The sequence below is a fragment of the Neophocaena asiaeorientalis genome, unplaced genomic scaffold (genome assembly GCF_003031525.2).
Source record: "Neophocaena asiaeorientalis asiaeorientalis breed wild unplaced genomic scaffold, Neophocaena_asiaeorientalis_V1.1 scaffold82, whole genome shotgun sequence".
Taxonomy (NCBI): domain Eukaryota; kingdom Metazoa; phylum Chordata; class Mammalia; order Artiodactyla; family Phocoenidae; genus Neophocaena; species Neophocaena asiaeorientalis.
This window is the reverse complement of record NW_020173068.1, coordinates 3,803,662-3,814,828: the sequence shown is the minus strand read 5'-3', so window position 1 is coordinate 3,814,828 and position 11,167 is coordinate 3,803,662. Positions and strand designations below refer to the sequence as shown.

General features: G+C 37.1%; 1 protein-coding gene across 1 annotated transcript; it reads right to left on the bottom strand.

Annotated features, from left to right (window-relative positions):
* Window positions 1–697: 697 nt before the first annotated feature.
* On the bottom strand, window positions 698–3,294 carry DEFB128 (defensin beta 128). Its single transcript, XM_024743052.1, has 2 exons — window positions 3,246–3,294; window positions 698–933 (listed from the first exon to the last, which is right to left on the bottom strand). Exons 1-2 carry the CDS (start codon window positions 3,292–3,294, stop codon window positions 698–700), a joined length of 285 nt encoding a protein of 94 aa, XP_024598820.1.
* Between the last annotated feature and the right edge of the window lie 7,873 nt (window positions 3,295–11,167).

The following is an 11,167-nucleotide window of genomic DNA, read 5'->3' as shown; positions in this document are numbered from 1 at the left end:
CCCAGACCTTATTCATCTGAATAGCTAAAAGTTTATAAATTTCACACTTTTGAAACCAACAGACTATGAAATGATTTCAAAGATCCTACGAGTAATATTTGCCTAATTGTGTCAAATGGACACAACTTAGTTCAAATTGCTACTAAAAAAGGAGATAAAGCATGCATGTTAAATGAGCTTCAAATGATGTACTGGAATTATCACTAGCTGTCATCACTGCCCATTAGACCTGCCCCAATAACGATTGTGAAAATATTCAAATGTCTTGCCTTCCCCTAATGAATTCTTAGCTGTTAGCCAAACCCTCTGTATTCATTCCCACACACACAAAGCCAGGACATTCAGATCTGCTTAGACCTAAGAAACTTCATTAAAAAGAGTAACATGAAATGCTATGAAACATTACCTCAAATAGAAAATGGAGGGGCTAACTGCCACCTCTACTAACGTGTTCACTTCATATCTGTATCACCCATGTTGCTACTATAATGCCTAGAACATGAAAAATATTCACTTATGTTTGAAGTGTTAAAAAATGAGTGAATACATTAACAAATAAATCCAGGTTAGCATAGGACTTTATTATGCAGAGAATCAAGTTCACAAAAGAAGTAGATAAATCTTTTGCCCTTCCCTGTTGGATTAGGTGGCACTTTTGGTTTAAGAAGAGTGGAGACCAATGGAACAAGTGCTTGGTTTATAGTGAAATTGTGCTAAGTGTGACAGTGGGTAAGATAGCATAGTCCAACTCCAAATCAGGCTTCCTTGAAGGTGCAGGTGGCTCTATGGCTTGTTGATATTGTCTCTTTTCATCTTCATTAATACAACATAATTTTCCATTTACACATGCTATTTCATATGTTTCTCCCAGTTTGCATTTCTTCCTGCAGTAACCTGATATGCTACTAAAGCATCTTCTGTGTTGTGCTGCATCTATGCACAGGAAACAGCAATGAACAAGATTAGTTCCTGAGGCAGAGAAGAAGTTATGTGGTTCCCCACAAACTATGACATCCTGTGGTCCCAAAGTGAACCTTATGCTAAGAGAAAACTCAGAGCCTCCTCCTTGAAAATCATCCCAAGTTAAGACATCCAAAACCCCAGGTTCCTAGCCAATACCCAAAGTCAACATCCTGTCAGCCCTACCACAGTGCAGTGTCCCCAGAGAGTACCAACTTGTCACCATGGCACAATTCAAAGCCAAATTAACTTTTAAAAGAACATCACAGATAGAACGTTTAAAGTTAACAGTGTAATTGGGTTTCACACTCACTGAGATGGACAGCAGAAAACTCCCTTTGCCAATACCTCAGGGGTCTCAGCATTTATTGCTGTTGAAAACTTCCCTCATTCAGCCTCTATGATTTTTTCACAACCTGACTCTTCCATCTCTTCTCTCTCTCTCTTTCCCTCTCTCTCTCTCTCTCTGTCTCTCTGTCTCTCTCTTTCTCTCTCTCTCTCTCCATCCTCCTTTTGATCTCAGATAAACATGTTGTCCAGGGATCAAACTCAATTCCATGTATGCCTGTCTTCCCAGACATTCAAAATGTTACCTATTCAGAGCATTGCATTGAGGTCCTAAATCTGCTTTTCCAATTCTTTCTTTACCCTTGTACGCAAATGTGAACAAGCCCACAGAATAAAGATGAAGAAAAAAGACATGGTTCTCCTTATTCTAAATTCCAGAACCAAGGAGCATCTTTGAAGGTTAAAAAGATATATTTTTTAACATCTGTATTGGAGTATAATTGCTTTACAATGGTGTGTTAGTTTCTGCTTTATAACAAAGTGAATCAGCTATACATATACATATATCTCCATATCTCTTCCCTCTTGTGTCTCCCTCCCTCCCACCCTCCCTATCCTACCCCTCTAGGTGGTCACAAAGCACCGAGCTGATCTCCCTGTGCTATGTGGCTGCTTCCCACTAGCTATCTATTTTACCTTTGGTAGTGTATATATGTCCATGCCACTCTCTCACTTTGTCCCAGCTTACCCTTCCCCCTCCCCATGTCCTCAAGTCCATTCTTTAGTAGGTCTGCGTCTTTATTCCCATCTTGCCCCTAGATTCTTCATGACCTTTTTTTTAGATTCCATATATATGTGTTAGCATACTGTATTTGTTTTTCTCTTTCTGACTTACTTTACTCTGTATGACAGATTCTAGGTCCATCCACCTGACTACAAATAACTCAATTTCATTTATTTTTATGGCTGAGCAATATTCCATTTTATATATGTGCCACATCTTCTTTATCCATTCATCTGTCAATGGACACTTAGGTTGCTTCCATGTCCTGACTATTGTAAATAAAGCTGCAATGAACATTAGAGAAATGCAAATCAAAACTACAATGAGATATCATCTCACACCAGTCCGAATGGCCATCATCAAAAACTCTAGAAACAATAAATGCTGGAGAGGGTGTGGAGAAAAGGGAATCCTCTTGCATTTTTGGTGAGAATGTAAATTGATACAGCCACTATGGAGAACAGTATGGAGGTTCCTTAAAACACTAAAAATAGAACTACCATACGACCCAGCAATCCCAGTACTGGGCATATACCTTAAGAAAACCATAATTCAAAAAGAGTCATGTACCACAATGTTCATTGCAGATTTATTTACAAAAAGATATTTTTAAGACCACAAAAAGACAACCTACCTTCCTACAAGAGCAAAGAAGAAGGGAACTCTCACTGACAGAACTCTCACCATGAATTTGGTGCTTCACATTTGTAAGCTCATGTAATCCTCACATGAAATAAAATCATTATGAAATTGAGTCGTTATACTCACCTGACAGATGAGAAAACTGATTTTCAGAGGGAATAATTAACTCATTTCATACAACTAGACCATGATGAGGACATATTTTAACCTCACATCTACAAGACTCCAAAGCTTGTACTATTCACATTACTGTTTTAGTGTAGGCTGAAAATGAATTTGGAAAATGGAAAACGAGATGGCCAGATTCCTGGGTGAGAACTATGTCCAACACTGTAAAGGTAATTCTAGATGATGGATTCCTTCCTGTCTTTGGAGAGGACTTCTGATAGTACAGCCCTGGTTTCTTACCTCCCTGGTTGCTGTCCTCTAAGACACAGACTCAAGTCAGGGTCCGAAGACAGTGAGTACTTTTGATGATACCAGCAAGATATCAATAATCTTGAAGGCCCTGCCCCCATTCCTGTGACTAGTAATATTTCCTAGAATTTCATGGTACATTTAGACACATTACCTTTGGGTACCTCAAACAGCAGAATAATGAGAACCAGAAACAGCTTCATGTTTACAGACTTCCCAAGACAAATAGGCAGCAGAATTTCTTTGTCCAGTGACCTGTGTCACACAGTCACGGAGAGTCTTTCAAGATGAGACAGAGTTTTGGGTGCTATCAGGGTTCTGAGCTCTTATTTTAACCCACATGGAAGGACAGGAAATCCAAGTCCACCCCCACTTTCATTCCCAAATATGGAGATCACCATCACAGAACATTTGATCACATCACACTTACTCCTCCTTCCTCAGGATATGAGCTCCCAGAGAGCAGGAACAATGATTTCTCCACCTGGGCCATCAACCCACTTGGGTCAAGGTTGGTTGGCCATGTGTCCTGGTTTGTGTGGGACTGTCTTAATTTATTCCTACTTTTCCAATATCCAATCCAGCTAGTACCGCTTTTCACTCACAAAGGTAATCCATTTGGAAGAATAACTGACTCATTAACTAATCCATGTAAACACATAAGCACATCAAATAATCATGTTTTTAATGTATGAGACTTCCAGAAAACCCTCTAAGAGAAAGATTGCTTTTAGGTTTGGCTAGATAAATGGATGTTATTTCAGAGTTTCCCATAAAGTCTTACCCATCCAGTAAAGCTCAATTCCACAACTAAAATCTTTCAAAAGATCAAATCTCTTTAGCACAGTGTCCAACTTATTATGAACTGGTCCCCACTCACCTCTCCTGGGTTTTTATATGGAACCACTTTTTTTTCTGCCAAATTAGTGTGGGTGCTGCTACCCAACTTACTTCCATAACATGTTTCTTTGCACATTTAAATCCCTCTTTACAAATATTACACCCCCCATCCCATCTACCTAATTGGCCCTGTTGAGCTCCTAATTTTCCTTCAAAACCAAGTTCAATTATCTCCACATCTGTGAAAGTTTCCCTAACCCAACTAAATAGAGCTGCAAACTCTCTTCTTTGTGCCACCACAGTATCTTGTAAATATTTTTGTTGGTGGTCACACCATGTCATGTTCTAATTATTTGCAATAATCTATGAGCCCCTTAAAGGCAGGCCACTGGTCTAATTCAGTTTGGAAACCTTAACACATGGCACAAAACTCACACTATATTCACAGTATATAATTACAGGATGACTTCAAAGTACTGAAAAAATTATTGCTAAATAAAATACCCACAAGGCAGGGGCTTCCCTGGTGTTGCAGTGGTTAAGAATCAACCTGCCAATGCAGGGGACACGGGTTTGATCCCTGGTCCAGGAAGATCCTACATGTCACGGAGCAACTAAGCCCATGTGCCAGAACTACTGAAGTCCACGTACCCTAGAGACTGCTCGCTGCAACTGCTGAGCCCATGCACCACAACTACTGAAGCCCACACGCTCTAGGGCTCTCGTGCCACAACTACTGAGCCTGCGTGCTGCAGCTACTGAAGCCTGCATACTTAGAGCCCATACTCCACAACAAGAGAAGCCACCGCAATGAGAAGCCTCACACCGCAATGAAGAGTAGCTCCCGCTCGCTGCAAATAGAGAAAGCCCGCACACAGAAATGAAGACCCAACGCAAACAAAACAAAAACAAAAACAAACAAACAAACCCAAAGACAGTAATAAAGTTAATTTAGACATTTCCTAAATAATTCTGTTGACCTTGTTTACAATTTGTGGACACCAGAACCTTGAATTTATAGTAATTAGGGCCCATCCAAATATCTTTTTATGGCAGTACCAGGAAGAATTTTGGAATTCGTGAAGGCTATATAGATATTTGTTGATGATGATTAAACTCGTATCATAACACAGGGTTAGGATTAGGGTTAGAAATAAGTATTGTATATAGCTTATTATGTTTACCAGTAACCAGAGGGAATTAAGTTTGTCAAGGAGGAAAGAGTGTCAGATATTGCTGATATGTCAACATGAAGAATGAGAATTGACCAGTGGCCCCTCCAGATTAGCCCCACCAGCATCCCACTTGGTCTCAGCTCATTTCTCAGTTCCATAACTTTTTTTTTTTTTCTGGCCGTGCCACACAGCATTTGGGCTCTTAATTCCCCAACCAGGGATCAAACCCACACCGCCTCCACTGGAAGTGTGGAGTCTTAACCCCTGGGCTGCCAGGGAAGTCCCATTCATGATCTCTTAATGTGTGTCTACTAGATGACAAATGCATTTTATATGCATTTCTTGCTGTTATCCTTGCAAGAAAACTATAATGTAGGAATTAATACCTCCTTTTTAAATTGTAAAACCACCATTTAGGGAATTGGTAATGTGTCCAATGTCACACAGCTAGTAAGGAATGAGCTAGGATCTACACAGGTCTACATAAACCTTGAAGTAAAGGTCTTAGCCATTGTGCTAACCTACCTCTCCAGCTGCCTCCTTTGGGTCAATCTTTGGAAGATTGAAGACAAAACATCCAAATAAAAGATTTTATTTTGTTCACAAAATTTATTGGTAATGCACTTGGCTTGGCATCCTCCCCGCACCCACCTCTTTACATCCTACTCATAACTCAGAGAGTTGCTATATTGAGAGAAAAGTCTGTATTGAGAGAATTCATATTTATGATTTCCACAGATGACATTACTATTTCCTGAAAGTATTATCGCCTGCCTACTTCAATAGATTCCTAAGTCTGTTTGCTTGTCTGTTCATCCATGTCAACTCTTTAATATCACAGAGACTTTCTGCAATCTTGGCTAGGCACAAGATGCCCACAGTCTCCTCATTTTCAAAGTCCTTTGTGGCTAAGCAATAGATTTTCCATTTTAGTAGGCTGGAATAGATGTTGGAATGGAAATGTTGCTTTTTAGTCATGATCAGTTAAAAAAAAATCACCCATCAACATTTGTTACTGCATCTCCCACTGTGATCCATAGCAGTAAAAATTGCTTTTAATACCTTGCTTATAAATGAATTTTAAATGTGTTTCATTACTTAGAAATATTCTCTGAATTCTACTTAAGACATTATCTTTCCAAACTGTTGGACAGACTGATCCAGGCAAGAAATAAGATTACTAATTCTCTCTTACAAATACTGGGGGAGTCAAGCAAGAGTCTTTTGTTGTTCTTTACTTAGGGATGAGAGGAAGTTGAATTAATATTTCATGCTAGAAAAGTTAGATATACAGGTAAACAAAAAGAGAAAACAGAAACCACTCATAATCTCACCTCTCTGTGAACATTTTGGCATTTAACCTTCTAAATATTCGTCTCCAAAAGTAACTTATTTTGACAGCTGGGTAAGAGGTAAGATGAAGCAAAGTGAGGTAACTTGCTTTTCACCCATTCAGTTTAAAATAAATCCTGCTAATCAACACTCCCTGAGTACACACACCCTCATACATGTAAAGTCTACATTCATTGCTCCAATTCAAGAAAGAGGCCTGTTGGCGAGACAGACATACACCAGTGCAGAGGAACCCCATATGAGCTGCCTTTACTAATCTACCTTTATGCCTAAATATATATCCCCAGATAGTTTCAGGAAAATAAAAAATATAAAAGAGAAAGACTTAAATAAACGATAAGAATAAGTGACTTCAAAGGAAATAAAGCTAATGCTGAAGACAGAAAAGAATTATTAAAAATGTTAAGAGTGACAGATTTGACTATATAAAATGCATAACAACTTTATAACAAAATGCATGCAGGAGAAGGTGCAAGCCAGTATGGAATTTAAAGGCAATCAAAGTTCAATAAAATTTATAAATGCATTATATACCATGAAAGGATTAATATCCATAATATATAAAGAATGTTTACAAATCAATAAGAAAATGACAAATGACCTATTATAGTAACAAAACATGTAAGCACCTCATTCAGCAGGTTGATATAAATTCAGAAATACAGTATTCTTTTAAGAGAATCTGCTTTTTATCCATAAATTGCCTCACAAAATGGATTTGTTAGGTTAAGATTGAGGGACCCAGTTAGGGTTGCAATCTGCTATCCATTCCTGTTCCTTCTCATTCCACTGTGCTCCTGAGACCAAAGTATGCTAGGAATGTGTCTTATACTTTATGAAAAGTATGCTTAGACCTCTATTTTTGTGTTTGGACAATAATTGTAAAACACTACACAAAAATATAAAAATGTCTAGGGTGAGAAATAATATTAGCTTATAAACTGTATTTGCTTAAACACTAAAGATGTAAGCAAATTAGCTTTAAGTATGCCATTTAACTATTGCTCTCCTTTTTTCCAAAGCAATTAAAAATTTTAACTTTTTGAAATAAACAATGTCATGGTCTTGTCTCCTTGCTGCAGTGTGTTGCAGATTATTTTATAAAATCAAAATGAATCAGAGGTTTTATTTGTTTTTGTTATTTTTTTGATAGTTAAGTAATAACATGATAGGTGGATCTAAAATAGAAGAGGTAGCACCTCTGGCCTTGATTCAGCATTCCATAGCATAACAAAATGAGAATTTTTGCCAGATAAGATGAAGTGTGTGTGTGTGTGTGTGTGTGTGTGTGTGTGTCTTCCCATGTCTGCCTCATACTTACTGTTTCTGGTGGATGAAAACTGCCAAAGAGACAGATAATATGTTAGTAATGAGAAATAAATGGTTAATTCATGCTTAGTGAATCTGGTTTCATCAGATTAGCCTTAGAGATGGTCAGAACAGGTCTCCAGTAATAACTAAGGATTGGAAACCTCAAAGTGATTTTTTTAAGTTAAGCTCAAAGAGTCTTGGGTGACTCAGATTGACTCTGTTTATGGTATGACTTGAAGAGAAAAATCACATATAGGTCCATGAAGGGTACACTGTGCCCAAAGCCAGTGGTCTAAATACTCTTGTATTTTGGACTCTAGTTAAACATGAAGAAAGCAGACCTGTCAATCAACAAGTGACATGCCAGATGCCTTCATGTTTCAGCCTCGATACATCTAAACCAAAGTTGAGCTCAGTTAAATATTTTTCTTTTCCTTCCTCAACAATAAAAAATTTACAACAGTAAAAACAAATAAATTACATGTACAGGTTTGAGCCAGTTCTAAAGGTAGAAAAACAAAGTGTGTTAATATTTGTGGTAGGTAAAATAATGGTCCCCCAAAGATGTTCACATTCTAATATGTAGAACCTGTGAGTATGTGATGTTACATGGCAAGAGAGAATCAAGACTGTAGATGGTATTATGGTTGCTAATCAGCTGACCTTAAAATAAGGAGATTGTTTTAGATTATCTGGATGGGTCCAATGCAATAACAAGGATCATTGGGGAGGTAGGAGAGTCAGTATCAGGGAAAGTTTGACAAGGTTACCTGGCTAGCTTTGAAGATGGAGGAAGTGTCCATGTGCCAAAAAATTCAATCCCTTAGAAGCTGGAAAAGACAAGGAAAGATTTTCCCCTAGGACTTCCAAAGGGAATACAGCCCTGCTGACATCTTGCTTTTAAACCCAGTGAGGCTCATTTTGGATTTATAACCTTCAAAACTATAAGATGATATATTTCTGTTGCTTTAAGCCACAAAATTTTTTTTGTAATATGTAGCAGCAGCAATAGGAAACTAATAGAATATTCAATATCATACCAAGATGTCAGCACGCCTTACAATGATCTAGAAAAATTTCATGACTTGGCCAAATGATAGTAAAAAGGCATGTACTGTCAGAAAGGAAAATACTTTCTCAACAAGCTTTCAAACCTGAACTGAGATTCTATTCACAGAAGACAACTGATATCTTCTAGCCCAGAAAATAAAACGTGTGATAACTCAGTTTCAGGGATTTTTCTTGAGAGTTTTTCAAGGTTTTAAAATCTAAACCAGAGATACATTTCATTCTTTGATAAGACACTCCAGAGAGATCAAAGTTATCTCTAAGCTAAATTACAGCCAGTTACCAAGTGAGGAAAGCTTATGTTCCCAGAAGGACCGCATACACCTTCAGATGTCCGGAAAAATGAAGAAAAATTTTTTCTATAAAAATAATTTTAGTGTAAAAAGGTTATTTTGAAAATGCATCCATTGAGAGAAAACTAAGTATGTAGGGAAAGGCTCAACAAAATACTTACCTCATTTAGACTTACTCCTGATTATTTTAGGTATAAAACAATAGTTACAGATAATGAAAAATATTTGGAGCAATAAAATTGACATACCTCATAAATTATGGATAAGCTTTCAGGTTAGTCCAAAGGGTGTCCTTAACTATTCCCATCATATCAGACCAAGAGGCAATAGAAGATATTAGGCATATTTTTCCCCTTTGAAATACTCCATTTGATATTCCTGCAGCCCCCATTGCAGCCATGCATCTTTCTCCTTTTCTTCAATCATAAGCCCTGGGAATGGCTAGCCCCGGTTTTCATTGCCTTCCATTCAAGTGTTAAATTCAGGTATTCTGGATTTCAAGTACCACCTAGTGGACAAAGCAAATTTTCTTTCTAGCTGTCCTAATATTCCAAATTCCAAAACTTCAAGATAGCTCCCAGGAAATGATGAACATCACACTTCTGTAATTGTTCTCTAAGGTCCATATACATCTAGAGACTTCAAAATATTGACAAAAGAATTCTCTAGTATCAAGAAGAACCTTAAAAATTCAAAAGGAATTAGAGACTATTATAGTTTTTACCTTGTGTAGGCAACTCTCAAAAAGTGTATGTACACAATATCTTCCGAAATTAAAAGTCACTTCAGGAAATTCCCTGGCGGTCAAGTGGTTAGGACTCAGCACTTTCACTGCCGAGGGCCCGGGTTAAATCCCTGGTTGGGGAACTAAGAGCCCCCAAGCCACGTGGTGCAGCCAAAAAAAATAAAAAGTAAAAAAAAAAAAGTCACTTCAATGAAGAGGCAAGTCTTCCCAACCACACTTCTTGACACACCTGTGTCAAGCAAATGCGATGTTAAAAGAAAGCTTCAAATTGACTGGTCCTGGAGTGAATTTTAGTTTGAACAAAGCAGCTGTTAAAAAAAGAAAAACACATTGGGACATTAGAGATATTTGAAAATAGACTGAATAGTAACTGTTAAATATAATGGAAATTTTATTAATTTTTCTAAGTGTGATAATATTATTTTGGAAAATAACAGTTTTCAAAAAATGTTTACTAGGATATATAGAAATGGAATATCATAATGTTTATAATTTACCTTGAAATATTTCAGCAAAGAATAATGGGGCAAGTTCCAAAAAGAAGGGTAAAAAAAGAAAATATTCCAACCAGCTGAACACTTTTTGAAATATTGGGCCACTATTTATTTAGAATGTTATTTTTTTACTGAAATCTTATCTATCATAGTCCTAGAAATGTTATTTTAAAAATGGACTATTTACTGGGCACAATGTATGTACCACAAGCTATATTAGAGACATTTTACTTGGAGATAAGAAATATATATCTGAGGCCAAATAAACAAAGCAGCTTCAAATTAACAACAAAAAGCATATACACTAAAAGGGCTGGTTAAGGAAAAAATAATAAGTGGAAACAAAATTAAGGAGAAGGCAGACCTGACTGCACAATAATGTAAGTCTTTTAGAAAACAGACATTGAAGATGCCTCTCAGAAAAATCTGAGTGCACTAAGTTCTGTTTCTTGTTGCCACTGGTAATGGTGGTGGTCTGCTTTTTTAAAAAAGAGCCTTGTTTAAAAAAAAAAAAAAAAGAGCCTTGTTAAAATATAATTGACATACAATAAACTGCACTTATTTAAAGTTCACAAATTTATAAGTATGACATATGTATACATCTGTGAAACCATCATCATCATCAAGATAATGAACATACCCATCAATCTAAAAAGCTTCTCCCTGCCCCTTTGTAATTCCTCTCTCCTGACCACCCCCACCTTCCATCCAGTGAACCACTGATCTTTCTGTCATTACAGATTAGTTCGCATTTTCCAGAATTGTATATAAATAGAGTTGTACAGTATGTAATCTTT

Bases quoted from the DNA above. Each gene is read 5' to 3' on its own strand.
- DEFB128 (XM_024743052.1), bottom strand. From the start codon at position 3,294: ATGAAGCTGTTTCTGGTTCTCATTATTCTGCTGTTTGAGGTACCCAAA. The intron at 934-3,245 runs GTAATGTGTCTA...TCCTGTGCATAG, and splicing joins GCTGTTTGAGGTACCCAAAG to ATGCAGCACAACACAGAAGA.